At 35.4% G+C, this 17,326-nt stretch overlaps 1 protein-coding gene across 5 annotated transcripts in view; it reads right to left on the bottom strand.

Annotated features, from left to right (window-relative positions):
- Positions 1-17,326, bottom strand: part of NFIB (nuclear factor I B) — a 258,003-nt gene that overhangs the window by 14,821 nt on the left and 225,856 nt on the right. For 3 of the 5 annotated variants that reach the window (XM_010587941.3, XM_010587942.3, XM_010587944.2), the window contains one exon: positions 7,074-7,162. The exons of the other annotated variants lie outside the window; for them this stretch is intronic. In XM_010587941.3, the coding sequence (XP_010586243.1) occupies positions 7,074-7,162 (89 nt within the window). The remainder of the gene's footprint in view (positions 1-7,073; positions 7,163-17,326) is intronic. 5 annotated transcript variants of the gene reach the window in all.

Raw genomic sequence — 17,326 nt, 5'->3', positions numbered from 1 at the left:
GTTGTTTCAGATGTGCTTTTGTTACTGAGACACGCTGGATTGAACGTTAACTTTACCATGTGTGAGTGCTAGCATTTTCTTAATAAAATAATGGCACATGCCAGTGAAAAATTTCTATTTAACTAAGAACATAAAAAAAAAAAAAAAAAAAACATAGGACAAGAAAAATCCTTATACGTGGGACCACTGCAACAAAATATAGTATGTACGAATTACAGTTACTTTTCCTGGTAAAACGCTCTCCCAAAAGCCTGGCAGACCCACCATCGGTACAATCTATATACTTAATAGTAACTTTTTTCCTTAAAATTCTTAAATTTAGACCTAAGCAAGACACAAACCCTCTCAATAAGCTAAATTAGCTAGATTTTTTTTTAAATTATGTTTGATCTTTTTTCATGTTTTGAAACTGAAAATAGGAGATGGAGGAGTATTAGTTACAATTAGTTAACTGTAAATTACAGCACACACACGCATACATATATAACAACATTTTTGTAGCTGTGGGAGGAGGTAAAATAACTACTTGGAGCTTGATAATTTGGTATTTTTTTCCTCTCTACCCCTGGGCTCCTTTTCAATGCTATTGTTACAAGTGCTACCGGTCCTCTTATTTCCATATGGGATTCTTCAGCAGCAGACAAAATTCTCCACAAAAATAGTGCTTCAGAACAGTCCCTTTCACTGGAGAAAGTCACGGGAGGCATACTAAACTAAGTACAAATGTAAGTTTTTTTACAAAAGCAAAAAAAAGGAGATTCTTTCCCCAAAGACGTTCACGTAAAAACAAAAATCTGCATTATTTGCACAAGTTTATCTCTAAATGACAGAACTGATTTATAGCAGAATTTCGAAGCATAAAATGGCCAATGAGTAAGACACTGAATACATTTTTATCGTATGCCTGCAGCTCTTTTCACACGCGCAAAAAAAAAACAAAAAACAAAAAAAACTTCGTTCACTTAAAACAAAAGTTAACAAGGGAGAGAACACTTTGTAACTTTCTACAATTTCTTAATATTTAAGTTTTTCCCTTAGCTTTCTTGAAATTTAATCAGCTTTTGCCTTTTATTCTTATGTAATTTGTTCTATTTTTATTATACTGATTCAATCATATGCTTTCTTAAATAAAATACGATTAAACATCCACGGTCTGCCTCCTAACAGCACTAGCCAACAGAAAAATCAAAAAAGGTAAGTTAAGAAACGGTGCGTCGTCGTCTGCTGCTAGAGTTGATTTCCTCTGGACATAATGCATATGCAAATACGGCACTTTACATAAAACATCTTCAGATAAAGCTGGTGTTTAATATGCTTCCTTTCATTGCAAAGGGTTAATCAGCAAAGTTTACATTTGGCAATTTTCTGACTCAAGCTCCTCCCTCTCTGTTAGCCCTGCCAAAAATCATCTGATGGGAAACCTAAGATTAAGTTTGTCCTACCTAAGCGAACAAAGAGTGCTCTGAACACGCCACCGGTTTACTGCAGAGCGGGAACTTTTCTAATCCTGCTGGAATCTGCAGCGCTGCTCAGAAAAAAATCACGGAGAAAGTTGTTTTCTTTCCCCGAACATCTTGTCTCTGGATCATCTCATTTTGGTCACACTGCAGACCCTGCTGCTTCCCCCAGAAAGGTTAACTTAAAGCTCCAAACATAATCATGTGGAAAATGGACATTATTGATTCCTATGGTCCATTGTTCCCCTATCCTGAGTCCCTGAAGTTCAAGTTCAATCTGGAATTACATCATGTCTGGTTTCTCCTGGTTACCAGACGGCCTGAGACGTGACCACAGCTACAGAAAAAACAAACAGCCTTCTTCACGCTTCGGCTCCCCTATCGATTCAAACGTAAACTTTTTTTCTTTCTCTCAAGTATGCTTCAAGTATGGAGCATGGTTAATTTAGAGATTAAGTTCCAAATTAGATTATCTAATGGCATCTTAATGGATTGCTGACCCATTTCCTGTGGGATGGCAGCATGCTAGTCTGGCTGGAATACAATTAATTTCTTAGGAAGTGTTCTGAAGAGTTTGCCTAGATAAAAAGGAAACATCATGTTGTGCACATCTTTCTTTATAAATGGAGAAAGTTAGGCAAAACTACAGCCAATCCCAATATATTTTTCAACAGCCAGATCCCAGATACCGTGTGTGTGTGTGTATGTGTGTGTGTGTGTGTGTGTGTGTGTGTGTGTGTGAGAGAGAGAGAGAGAGAGAGAAAATCCCATGAAGATAATTCTTCCAAACAGGAAAATTTTTAGCTTTGATTTCCTAACAGGTGTAGATAGTCTTGATCAGGCTGCAGTAATTTTTTAAACAGAACACAAAAATACAAAAAGCAACACTAGATCTTCGCCCCATTACCAAACAATGGTCATGTTCAATTTTGGCTTTGGTAACTCTTTGTCTTCAACCAAAGATTATTCCATTCATCTACCTTATCAGCATTTCCATCGTAGTCCCAGGGTGGTGCTAGGGGCCCAGAGTGGTGTGTAAAAAGTTGAAATTTTGAACACACTTTAGAGTTGACAGCTGAAAAGGAAATTCAGCAATCTGAGAATAAAGCTCCCCCCAGGAACTCCAGGAACAACCCAGCTGTTGTACTGGAGTTATGTGTCAAGATAACAAACTGAAAGCAGAAAATGCTAACCTAGTGAATTTGCGGGAATAATCTAAGTATAATGTTGAAATAAAACTTAACTCTTAACACCACCTAAGCACATGACCCATACTGCCCATATCAAACACAGGCCATATATATGTAGATATATACATATATGTGTATGTGCATACACACATAACATACATACATGTACATACATACATATGGTTTACGGTTCAATATTGAAGATTATTTTTGTTTCAGTGTTCACTCTTAAGTCTTTTGGGACCAATCAAAAACAAATATTTATGGACAAAGCGAAGGAAAATGGTTGAAGACAGTGTTGTGCAAATAAGACTACATGCATGAATGACTGCTATTACCCCTTCACTTTTGCTGTTTTCCTCCTAACCAACTAGATCCAAATCATCTTTACTGGCTGCTAAATTTCTCTTGGGAAATCAAGCAACTCTCTAGAATTGCAGTAATAAACGACAATTTCTTACAAAAACATGCATAAAGTAACTACAGAATGAAGTATTCAACTCATAGAAAGGAACTGCTAACACATGTAACATGGAAAATAGCTGATAAAAGTCTCTTTGGTGCCATTCAATTATGGCATCAGCAGAAACACAAAAATCCTTCCAATTATTTCAGTAAAATCTTCATTTATTCATTATTTCAGAGGCTGAGCAAATGGTTTGTGTAAACATATCCTTCAGTAACACGCACATGTTTATTTTAGCCATCTGAAAGCTTCTTCTATGTTTATATAAGCCACCAGACACATACAACCACTCACTTGTGGCTTTGCGTTTTCTTGAAAGGGGTGAAGAGGGAAAAGGAGAAATGAAACAATAAAATTCAGTTTCTCTTTTGCATAAAGCACTCCCTCCAATGTTTTAAAATAACTGATGTTTATATTATTCTTGGATGGTCTTCAGCCTTTCTTTCTCATTCAATTACATTACTCTTTCATATTTGATAGTACGAGCTATGTTCTGGCGATAGTTTCAAGAAAGAAAGCCAGTTAGGGAGTAACTGCTGTATGTGTTTATACCCACATAACTCACACATGCAACATGGTAATTCAACCACATAGGACGACAAAACACAAACACAACAGCTCTTAGCATGAGCAATTCATCACCTATTACCCCTCCCAAGAGCTGAGCCTCTCCTGACTGAAGTAAGTGAGCCTCTGACCAATGGGATTTCACTCTGAGTTAACTGCAGTACCAGACCTTTCGTTTAGACAGGAAGATTCGTCAACGTACAAGCAACTCCTTCATATGTGTGCGTGCATGCGTGTGCGCACATGTACACACACCAGTCCACTGATGGCTCACAAAATTCTAAGGTCAAAACAACAAAACACCTGCAGGGTTGCAACCTAGTAAGTCTGTGCAAGCTTTCCAAAGGAGTCAGCTCTGGTTCCTAAGGGAATGTTTATAAGTTGCGGGGAAGAGGGAGGAGGATGGAGGAAATCTTTCAGCTTTGATTACATATACTTGCACGGCTTTCTGGGCACTGCCATTTCCAGCCCCGTGAAAGGAGCTACATTTCGCATGGCAACACCTCTAGGCAGAAAAGGGGGTGGCCGTGGACAAGTGTGAGGAAAGTAATAGCAACAAACAGCAAACACTCAAAGCCAAAGAAAAGAAAACAACACCAAAAAGCCTCCTTTGCTTTGTCCTTCTCCACTACGAAGTCTCCAGGCACAAAGTAACCCGTGATATTTTCCTTATTCCATTCTGGCAGGGGAGAATTACTTAACTCTCTGGTTGAACAGATCTACATTTCTCAGACATTTTCAATGTACTCAGGTGATCCCAAAGCGATAGCATTACCTGAAGATTTTAGATTATCTATCATTTGCCTTAAAAATAGCAGTGTTACAGACATTTAAGATTTCTTTTCTGAAAAACACCCAAAAAGCATCATGTTAAAAAAAAGCCACAGCACAAAATATAAATTATGAATAAAGTCACTGTGCCAGAAACATGGCCTATTTGTTATATCAAATATGGATTCAACTTGTGTCAGTTTTTGAAAACATTAACAAAGCAAAGCAAATGGCTATCTTATTTGAGCATATTTATTCTGAACTACATGTCACTTAGATTTTAAGAACTCTAGAGCTTCTGTAGTCATGGTATTGGGGCACTACTAGGCACTCCAGAGAGATTCAAAAAATAGCGGGTGAATACTGAACGTGATGTTGAGATTATCAATCCTGTGCCTTCGGGACTAGGCTAGAAAGGGAAGAAACAAATCACTAGCTACCTTCTTTTGAACTTTTGAAGCACTGATGCCATTGTACATATCAATTATATACTAATTAGGAGACAAAATTACTGTTTTTGAGAGGAGGGGAAAAAAGAAAACTAAATAAATTCTAACTTTTTTTTCTGGCTTCCTAAAACTGATTATCAGGCCAATTGTTCACCAAGGAGATTTATAACAAGAACAGTGCAATCCCAAGAGGATGGGTTTAGTCCTCCTGGTAATTCACTCCGATACGTGTGTGCCATGGGGATTCAGTATCCACTCACCTTTTCCGTTTGGGGGCTATCCATTTTTTACTCAAAATTTAATAGGAACTAGCTGCAGCTGTATTTTAAATCTCCCATAATGCAAATCTTTCTTTGGCTTTCAATATATTTCAGAGAGAATATCCCGTTATAGACCAAGTAAATGTTAATCACTAATTCACAGATTTGGAAGTTCCCACAGCTACAGGCACGTCTACAAACCTGAAGCACACCTCATCTGATTTCCAATTTTGTAAATAAAGTAATGCCTGTACACAGGGATGGGTCATTTCGATGCGTGATAGGTAGAGAATGGAATATAATGAAATTATTTAATAAAATCAAATCCACTGTGTCGTCAGATCCAATTATATTAATTTGTAAATACTGATTAAGACTAAAGAAGATGGTCTGATTGAGTTTAAGGCTGCTAATTAAGAATAAAAAACCAAACCAAACCCAGTGCCGTCAAGTCGATTCCAACTCATAGCGACCCTTTAAGACAGAGTAGAACTGCCCCATAGAGTTTCCAAGGAGCGCCTGGCGGATTCGAACTGCTGACCCTTTGGTTAGCAGCCGTAGCACTTAACCACTACGCCGCCAGGGTTTCCGCTAATTAAGAATATTATTAATTAAGACTATTTAAATAGGACACTTTCATTGAGCTCAGCTTTTTTATAGTAACACACTTTATTTTTTCCAAAGACAGCAGTCTTACCAGCTTATTGCAAACAAATCAAAATATGTAAAAATTATAATTTTTTTAAGGTAGACGTTAATCTTTAAAAAGAGGAAAAGTCATATTGTATTCATTTTAGGTAGTAAATTAATAAAAATTCATTTAAGGTTGTAAAAATAGAATCCTACTCATTTTTTGAGTTTTTACCCAAAAGAAAGCAGACACTTAAAAAACTTAATTCTTTGCAGCATTCCTCTTCAGCAGTTTCTATCAGCCAGCATGAAAATGGATAGCCCACTCACAACTGGAAGCTGACTATGGACCTTTAACATAAGCACTTTGTAGAAAAGAGAGGATTACAATCACAGCAGAGTTGGAAAATTGTGTTGGTCCTACTTTTGGTGAATTTCTTCTGGGATTACTTCACTCTCTCCAGCAAATTGTTATATATGATTATACCATTGATTTTGATTATTTCATCTGTTGATTTGAATAGTTTGTTCTTTATTAAAATAATACATAAGAAGCTGACAGAGAACTACTTCCTTTCTAACACCAATACATGAGACAATATCAAAATTGGTTTTGAAGATGAAGTTTTGGAATAATTTTCCTAGCCAATGAAATAAAGTCAATCCTCCATTCCCAATGATCCACACCAATGCAGAAAGAGAAGTTAAAATCGTATTTAAGCCAAATTCCTACTTTAGCTCATGGTTCCAATAATCTTTATGGGTGCTGCTAATAACAACAAAATTGATTAAATTGAAATTTGTCTTCTAGTTCCCCCCCTCCCCACAACAGGGGAATAAAGGAAGAATAAAGTGGTCTATAACAAGCAGCAGAGGAAAGACTTAAAATGAGAAGATTCCACAATGTTAAAACCTAACACTTTATCCCCAGATAGCTGAAAATCTTCCTTAAAACTGTGATTTCATTCTTCAGGTCCTAAAACCTAAGTGTCAAATTCGTCCCCCGCTCCCCACAACCACACACATAATACTATAAATTGTTTAAAACATTTGTCAGCACTTAGAAATCCCAACCATCAATTAGCGTATGCTATAGTCCTGAATTAACTTGCTGTTGCATTTAAATCAGAAATACAGGGGGGTGGGGTGGGAGAAGAGGGATAATAGAACCCACACAACTAAATTATTAACATATATTTTCTGTAAAGCTAGTTAAAAACAAACACTATAGCTCATGTAATTTTTAGGTGTAAGTGTAGGGTTGGAAATAATTAAAATGTTACCTTTGCCAAGTAATTCCCAATGTATCCTCACTGGTACTGGGGTATAAATGCCTGCCGTTTTGATTCATGGTCCAGTCACAAATCCTCAGCTGTCAATTGAAACCTAGCAGTCAGATATGGATCGAGCAGTACTACAGTTTTTAGTATTTAAATGAACACATGCAAACTAGTATTGTACATGGCATTAACCTTACTTCCCCAAGAGGCAACTTAAATAACAAAAAAAAAAAAAGCAAATCTTATTCTGAGAAGCAATATCCCTACAAACCTTTTTAGAAAAATAAAAGCTACTGCAATACGATTCTCTATTAATTAAAGCATACAAGAGAAACGAGTGCTTAGAACGTAACCATTAGCCATTATTAGAATACAAACTGAGCTGAAATAAAAGCAAACGTTAATGTTCGATAGAGAGATATATTTTAGAAAGAAAATAAAAACGCTTTCTTTTTTCCTATGCAACATACCAGATAACCTGCACTCAGGTCAAATAATCAATAGCTTTTAAGCATGCAGTTTGCAAAACACAGAAGACATGCAGTTTAGAGGAGAAATGCCCCACCCTTCAACCATCCTCCCTGAGTGGTGTTTACAACTCTCAAGGTATTGAACAGTTTTTAGATGTTTACTAATGCTGTTTTACTCAAAGTGGCATTGTTTAGAAAGAGTTGGTAAAGATTTCTACTCTTATTTTTGACTCAGAGTAATGGCATTTAAAATACTTTATTACATCTGAATACAGTGAGGAATGCATTGAATACAAGCTGAAACAAATTCTTCCCAGATCTCCGAATCTTCAGCTCTGCCCTTCAGAGAATGTTCCAGTAACCCTATCCAGTTCTGTTTGGTTAACAGCTGCCCTACAGTGCTAGCAGATTTATTGAAAAGATATATTGCTTATTTTTATGCTTAAGAAAGTAAACTTATCTGGCTTTGGGGGGAAAAACACGCTAGAAAATCATGGTTTTTAAACCTTTAGATAGCCATACTGTAAATTAACTGCATCTTGCCTGGAGTAGCATTTTTCATTGAAAAGATGACTTATTCACAGCAATTCATTGAGCACTGTTTGCTGCTTTTCAGTGAGATTATCTAGAAGATGATGACTGCAGCCAAAGTGCCTTTCAACTTGGATAAGTTACTTTAATCTTTTTTTTTTTTTTTTATAGTGTTACATCTTTAAAAATCGGCTATTTGGGATGCAGAATCTTTGCTTTTCCTTTCAGACTTTGGAATTTCTGTTTCTGCACACTCTTCATAAGGGATAGTGATTCTGGGGTCTTAGAGTGACAGTGCTTCATTTTTCTACAGATCTATGTAGAAACTTTCTAAAATATGTGTTTTAATTATACTGATATTTCTGGTAAAAGTACTTTTATACTTTAAGAACTGAAAAAGAAATGATTTCATATATATAGACGGATTGGTAGATAGGTAGATATGGGACTCAGATGACAGAGATGCAGCTCAGGATATTTCTCATAAAGAAGCCATAAATCAGTAAATATATTAAATAGTAAAGAAAACTATTCTTAAAATGCATCCTAATACTTGCATAAAGGATAAAATGCATCCCTGATGAGTTTTAAATCAAACAGATGACACTGATTATTTTAAAGTACATTTGCTGAAAGTCTAGAGTGGGAGAAGCAACAGGGTAAAACTTTTAAAATGTTCTCAAAATGGGTCATCTAACCAGAAATTCAATGTGATGGGCCAATTGGAAAAAAAAAAAATTTTTTTTTTTTTTTTTACAGCAGCAAAGTGAACCAGTTGTTTCTTTTAAAATACATGAAAAGAAAAAAATAGTATTTATGACAACAATCAGCAAAAACAGTTCAAGAAACCTGATTTTCTATGAAGATGACCTTAAAAAAGACCTTAGGGACCATTTATTGATTCTGCCCTTGTCAATGAAAATGCTGGTTTTGAATCAACTGAATAATTCTCGAAAACGGAGGCGTATGCTTAGGCCTAACCGTTGCTAATTCTGTTAATGATTAACTTCAGGTTAGTGTTCCCAGGAATCTCAGTTTAGATTTTAGAAGTTTTCAGGCAGAAAATATACTTTCACGAGGCCAGGTGAACCTAAACATCCCTCGCTGATTCGCTTCATACGCAGACAACTACAGGAACACAATGTCTGCTTGGTAGGAAGCATGTTAACTCGGGTTAGCTTTTTGTTGTTGATGTTGCTGTTGTGTACTTTCGTTTATTTTTACCACCACCACCTCTCCCCTCCCCAAATGTTGAGTGGACTATCTTTGACCACATGCTGGACACTTAAGATCAACATTTTTTTTCCACTTTTCTTGTGTAAAAATAGTCTCAAAGAGGGTAAACCTAAATTACAACTATTCATTTTCATTTCTAGTAAAGATATATGCAATAGGAATATTTTCCAGCAAACAGAAAAATATGCTTAAATACGTACAAAATGATCACTGAATATACATAGCAATAACTTGATGTCAGAAAAATTGGGAGGGTACTAATTAGCACTGAATTAATTTCCTTTTGATGAGTGAAAATATAAAATATAATTTTAATCCTAATCATCTATTTAGAATATGAACAAGCCTTATCAACATTTACAAAATTTCTGAGGCATATGTGCTTATACAGGCTTGTATGCTGTAACTTACTTTAGCCAGGTTACTTGACAAAAGTCTCTCTCTTCATTTAAAAACCTTTAAATTAATAAACCTTCTGATGAAGTGAAATTTTAAGGGTGATGGTATGGATGGAAAAAAAAAAATCAAATAATTAAAATGGAAACCACCTGTTCACCAGGTTTCTATGATAGTAATTCCTAAGAACAGCAATTCCTAGGGATCCTGTTGGACCAAGACAGTCCTGACTCAGCATAATTTGAATAGGCTCTAATAATGAAAGGTGAATATTAGGTATATTTACGCTTCTTTTGGGAAATGTTAAATATTCATGATATTAGTGTCATTCAGCGTTCCTAATAAAAAAGGATTTTACATTCAATAATAGGTAATTGTCTTATAACCTCCGTTTCTGTCCTGTAAGAGTCTGGATTAGATAATTCAAGTGTCAATTCTTTTTTTAATTCAATCTAAAACCTTTATTTTAATGTGATACACAAATATGTGTTTTTCATTTCCATAAAAATTTCCTAAGCTCAAAACTTCAATAACACTGTGATGACTTCCACCAAATATTTTCCTGTAAAAAATAGGAAATTATTTTCCCCAATGGGAGTCACATTTAAAACACTAGTTGTGAATTCATTTAGAAATTCAGTCTGTTAAAGACATTCGTATACGGAGGTGGTGAGTAATTATTATTTTTGTAACCATCTTGACTCTTTGATAGACCTGATCAGACACATACCCCTACACAACTGCACAGGCATATAAACCAAGTTAATTCTTTCATTGGTAAGACCCTACCAATATGAAATTATATCCTGTTTAGAAAATTAAGGCAGAAATGACATTAAAACAAGTCCATACGGAATTAGAAAAACAAACAAAAGGTGAGGGGAGTAAGATTCTCTTCCAAAAAGCTGTGGATAAAGGGGAAAGGTTGAAATAGTCCAAACAGGTAAAAATGAAGGTGCCCTGGTGGTTCAACAGTTAAGGGCTTGGCTGCTAACCGAAAAGTTGATAGCTCAAACTTACCCAGCAGCTCCAAGAGAGAAAGACCTGGTGATCTGCTCCTATAAAGACTACAACCTAGAAAACCCTATGGGGCAGTTCTACCCTGTCATGCGGGGTCAATATGAGTTGGAAGCAACTTTTTTTTTAATGACAATAATTTCTACTGCAGATGTTCTTGGGGTGGGGTTCCATAATATCTCTGGAATGAGAACCTTGTTCCTGGCCCAACTCAAATGAGCTTGTTTCCAAAAAATAAAGATGGGAACTGTCTGGCTTCCCTCAGAAATCTGCACGGGAAAACACCTAAAATCCAGACACCTCATATTTGGATCATTCTCCTTTCCTACACTACTCTTAAATAGTCATGTAAGGAGCTAATAGCCAGAAAGAATCGATACTGTTTGTGTCTTCTGAGTACGAGCTCGTTTGCTCAAATGAGGGCCCTCCACTGTTATTAACAGGGACTTTTGTTAAATGCATAGCAATTAGCTTAGGGAACAAAAGACAGAAGGTAAGCAAAATGTCCTCCTTTGCTAGGCTCAGCAAACAGACTCATGTACTAACAGTGCCTCGTGATGACAACAGCTCTCAGTTGTACCAATAAACCATTAAACTGTAAACAGGGTAATCAACAAGGCAAATTTACTTTTTCACTTTTTTTAAGCACGCAGTAACCCTCAGAGGGACATCTTGAAAGGTGTGTTTTACGTTCTCTTGGATTTTTTCATTGCTCCAGAACTGCCTCAAGAAAATAGATTTGGGAAGGGGGTAGAGGTGGGGTTGGAGGAGACTTAGAACCATTAGCACTCCAATATTTATACTTTCCTCTTAACTCTTAGATTAATAGAATTTTACTACTATTATTAATTGTCTGCCATGGAACAAATAAAATGGTCTCTTTATGAATGATAGGTAACCTTACGACACCAGCAATATGCTCAGAATGAAATTATGTATTAAAAGTGTGACTTTAAATAAGAAAAAAAGAATGTTTAAGATTGTCCTACTACCTTAAAGTTACTTCCAATGTCAATTTCTGAAACCCATGTTTCCTGATATTTAATTAGCACATTAGCACAAAATTAAGTAAAACTGGTACGCATAGTCCATGAACTAAATAAACACAAAAAAAAAGAAAATTAGCTGCCATGGAGTCGATTCTGACTCATGCAGACCCTCTTTGTGCGAGTAGAATTGTACTCCACAGGATTTTCAGTGGCTCCTTTTTCAGGAATAGATCACTAGGCTTTTCTTCCAAGGTGCCTCTGGATTGACTTGAACCTCCAACCTTTTGGTTAGCAGCCAAATACATTAACCATGTGCACCACTCAGGGACTCCTTACTGACCATAAACCATAATATTAGAAAATGAAAGTTTTACTAGGAGACTACTTTAACTTGTAAAATTCAAAGTTTCCAGGGAACTTGGAGATCATGAAATCCAACCTCATCATTTTCCTTTTCAAGATAAGGGAAAAGGAGAGCAAAATTTAAGGACCTGACAACGGTTAAACATGCTCGGTTCTTGCCAGCACTAAAACCCAAACCTCCTGACTCCTAATCTCTGGTTCTTACTCACTAAACCAGTTGGCCTGTCATTTTTCTTTTCCTACCTTATCCTTCAATTGCAGCCCAAGAATATTTAAGGCTAAAATATCTGCAGAGGTAACCTTCAGACTTTTCTCTACTTCCCTGATTTAACTTAGATGATTTTAAGTTAAATTTTCAGAAAGGAAGGTCAATTTTCCCTTGTGCTTTTGTTGACTGAAGTGTAAGTTTCCATTAGACATAATTTCATTTTTACATTAACTGAAATAGCTTATCTGATGTTATCCTTTGCTAACCAGTAAAGATAAGTGAATAAGTGAATGAATGATAAAAAAACAGATCACGGAAGGCATTTTTTTTTTTTTAAGATCTAGTCTAAAAGCTAAACATTTGCACAGCCATTATTTTGACTGAAATTTCCTTTAAATGTGTTTCCTTCCCAGCTTGCATATGTGAAAAATGACCTCTTATCCATTTACATACCTACCCAGAAGTCATGTGATATGGTTTTACGTCAAGCTGTCAATTATGATAACGGACACAATAAGAACAGCCCTCCTGTTGATAGCCTGCTTCCTGACCTTATTGAAAAGCTTTGTTGATAGTCCACTTGTGTCCTTTCAATTGCTTGCCTCTAATAAAGGACTACCTTTCCAGTGATTTTCATGTACCAAGCTTTGGCTTTGCTATTTGCCAGGACAAATATTATAAAAGGATTTCAACTAATATCTTACTTTAAAAAAAAAAAAAAAAATTCCTACAGAGGGAATTCCTTAAAAAGGCCATTTTTTGGTAACAGAATTTTTCAGTGTAATGAAAAGTACTTTCGAACTTTAGTTTTAAAATTCTATCAAGAAAAGAGTTAAGAAAATTTCTATATAAGGTAGCCCAGTCATTGATATTGAAATTACAGCACATATCATGCAAGGAATGGAACATGCTGAAGCTCACGCACCAGTAAGACCCATGCAATTGTCATAAGTAATGCAAGATCTGAACTGATCAGGCCACTCATTCGTTACCTCTAATAGTAAGTGGCATATATAGTCAGTAGATTATAACTTTAAGATTATGAAAATTGTATCTTATAAACTCAGCTCACCTGACTTGGTTATCTCACTTAGTGACCTCCCACTGAGTCTGTCTAAAATCTCGAATCTCTATCAAAAGTTAATATGCACTTCAATAGCTACTTTGAACCATAACCTTTTATTTCTACTTAACAAGGTGTTTTTTGCTGCAAACTTTTATTTCCAACTTGCGAGAATGTTTTTTAATGTTTGCATTCATGTATAATAGTAAAGATTTACACTTTTATTATGGCCCTAAACTCAAATATAATGGTGATGATCAAATTAACTAGATCTTGTTATATTGTATTATCCTCTGTGATAGCAAAGAAAGAAAGCCTAGAATTGGCAAGTTCATTACGAGGTTGACTAAATAAGGAATAGGGGCTCAGTAAGCTGTCTCATTCTCCATTTATACTAAAATTGTTAGAGAGGATTATATAATAATTTCTGTATTTTGTAAGCAGCACCCAAAACTTTGCTAGCTAGTTGGCATTTTCTCCAGGAGACAAAGCTTGGCGATGGGGCTCCTTCAATGTACAGGGTGCGTTCATTAAGTCTAAGGAGAAAGGAAACACCGGATTTTACTACACTTCTATGAGGTCAGTTGGAGTGGAGGTCCTTCCCAGTTCCGAAACATTCCAAACCATAAAAAGACATTTCTCAGCAGAGACTAAAAAAGTTCAGTTTGCCAAAGCAATACCCAAACATTCTTCAAGCCACCACACCATCTTCCAATAGAAAAGTTAAAGAAGAATGAAGCTCCAGTTGGAGTTCTGATTTTAAGATTTCCCCCATGCCAAAAGTTAACACATCAACTTAGCCATGATTCCAAAGACAGTCTAGTTCTGGACCCTGAACAGCATTCAAGATTGTGTTAAAAGACAAAGGAAAGTTTTAAAGTCAAGTCCAGATTAGAGGGCATGGATCAATTATTATAACTAATTAAAAAAGGATTATTTTTAATGGAAAATTATCAGTTGGTGTACATTCATCTTTTTAAAGTATTCTCCATGATCATATGATTTAATTTTTAAGGTCCAAATGAAATATCATATTTACAATGATGGGTGAAATTCCAGTGTCAGAAAAAGCTAGGATTTGAAGACAGTTAGCAAACAGTACTAATCAGCAATAACCATTATGAAAAGGAGCACAAAGTTGTATAATTACTAACGGCAACTGCATGTGTACCAAGTTGATGGGTATAAAAGCATGTACTTTTAGTATTCAACTTGCCAATATGAATATATTACTCTAACAGGAGGCACACGGGGCTCATTTTATTATTTTCTATCTCAATTTGAGAATGCCAGTATCCTTGTGAGTTAGAAATGATCATATTGAAAGTTTTGCATGTGTGTCATTTCGTGAAAAGATTTTTATAAGAGTCAAAATTATTCAACAATTTAAAATTTATTGTTAATTCTAATTTATGTAGGCTATATTTTTTATATATTAAAGTTCCTTTTTAGAGAAAAATAGCACTTAACAACACACATCAATACTTTTCATAACCTAAACGGATAAATCTTTATAAAGCAGTCACCAACGAAGTGAGGAATGCACCTGGTGACAGTATTTATTCTTAAGGGGTCATGTATTATAAAGGTGATGGGGGATGTTTAAAAGACCTCACTCAGACTAAAACCATTGCCTTTCTAATTTTGAATTTCTCCTAGCTAATATAAAATGATTGATTGCCTTTATTTCATGTACCCCTTGATTTTCCTTTTCATTCATCATTGAGTGCTTTAAACCAAATGCATTTAGAACCTGCCGCTAGAAGAGTGGTCTCTTTTAAATCTTTGTAAAGTAATGAAAGGACACACTAAATCAATCTCATTTCTGCTGTAGGAAAGGATAACATTTACTCCACTGAAGTCGTTTAAACTATTTCTGTTCTGACTTCCCTGAGTGGTAAATATAAAATTTCATTTCTACGATACTTTTAAAATTTGAAAAGAAAAATCATAGGCTTTTGATTGGAGCCTTAGTTTCTTAATATACATGTATGGTAGGATATTCACATACATTTATTTTCTGCATGTCTCAAAACTGTCGTTCATTATGCATTTGGCATATTGGCCTCCTTCAATTCAAAAAGCAGCACTGACTTTCATTATATAGAGGCCACATTATCTGTTTGCACGGTATTTAGAACTGAGCATTACTTTCTTAGCAACGAAGCTTACAGTTTTTTTTTCTGCCATGGGTCAATACACATCATATCTTCCAACCACAACTGACTGAACAAAATATATTTACATTGTCAGTGGTCTTCACTTGACATTGCCCACTTAAGAAACCAGCGGTGGTCTTTGATGAAAAAAAATTGTAGTTCTGGAACTCAGGTTTTTTTTTCAATTAAAATTTGCTCCAAGCTCTATCTACATTAAGATTTGTATTTGTCCGATGCTAGCTTAGTTTTCCTGATTTATCTTTTGACATATGAAAGGAGAAGAATTTCTGTATGAATTAAATGTTGTTTGGTGATCATAATTATACGAGGCTCCAAAGGGAGGGGGGAAGATGGCTTCAAAATACATGGCATTGGTCATAATATTCTAAATGTGTTTGGGGTAAAGGTTTAAATAATGGAAGCACGTTTTAATGAACTAAAAATGAACTGGAACTCAAAGCTATGTCATAAAGAATAATGCAAATCTCATGACAAAAATATTTCTAAAAATATGTGGAATGATTTTTTAAAAAAACAAGTAAACCTATAAACCCTGCATAAGTTAAAAAAAAAAAACAGAATGAACACATACATTTGTCAAATAGAACCATATTATAGTAATTACAACACATTTCATATTACAGCAATTTTAGAGGTGAAAAAAAGCAACAATCCAGAGAATTATGTTGAAAAGCCAATGGCTGGCAAAACCACTAATTATTATTTGGTATTTTCATAACTGTGTACAGATGTTAGTTAGTTCTCACTCTTTTGTTTTGTTTTCTCTTGCTTTTTTTAAACCTGGCAGAATGTCAAGTATCTTGAATAAGCTATCATTTTTATGATTTTCTCTGAACTCGGCATGTGGTGACCTTTCATATACACAGTCTGCCACCTTGGCCTGCAACTGGAAGGACTTGAGAATTTTACCGTGAAGCACAGTTAAGGCGGTCACAATAAGCAGAGCTATGTGGACAAGCCTAGAACTACAGACGCAAGCCTGAGTACCTGCACAGGCTCACTACATATATAAAAAGTGATATATTCACGCGTTTACAACTTATCAATGAAGAGCAAGTTAGTTAATGCCAGCTCTTTCTTTCTCATTATAGCCCGTTCTTCCCTGTCATATTTTGCATACTGTTAATTTCAAACTGCACTGCTATCAAAACTTGAGAGCACCAAATGTATGCATCATAAAGTATTTTTAAATTGTTAAGTGTTTAGAATTATTTCTGTCACTTGAGGCTAGAATCATAGAATTTTTATATTGGTATGGTCCATGCTTTTGACAGTGGCTAATTTATTTATAAACCACCATTAATCTGGGCTGTATATTTTCAGTTTGGGTAAACACTTCATTTGCATTAAATTTACAACATTAATGAGATGTGAAATTTAAAATGCTACTTGAAACATAAATGATGTAAGAAAGCAGAACCCAAAAAAAGTGTTTTATTACGTCTGAAATCAGTAAACCAATTTAAACCTATTAAAGTAGGAATCATGTGTCGCCTGAGATGTGGCTTCCTAACTCATCTTCTTGGACGAAAACACAAAATGAACGGTGAAACATCTGGAAAATATGAAATAGCTCGAAAACTCAAAATGCATATTGCTCCTACTCTAATTGGCTTTTAAGTCAGTCTTCAACTTTTGTTTTTGAAAGCTACAAAGCTAGTAAGTTCTCAATAGACAAGAAGACTGAGAGGAATACTCTTTGGCTAAAACACTCCAGTTTCACGGATGTTAAGTCAATAGAAGCGACAGAGATGGAAATTGTCATGAGCCAATTTGAGAAACCCTGTTCAGGGAGGTGAGAAA

Source organism: Loxodonta africana, chromosome 9, assembly GCF_030014295.1.
Source record: "Loxodonta africana isolate mLoxAfr1 chromosome 9, mLoxAfr1.hap2, whole genome shotgun sequence".
Lineage (NCBI taxonomy): Eukaryota > Metazoa > Chordata > Mammalia > Proboscidea > Elephantidae > Loxodonta > Loxodonta africana.
The sequence above is the reverse complement of the archived record's forward strand: the minus strand, read 5'-3'. Positions and strand labels throughout refer to the sequence as shown.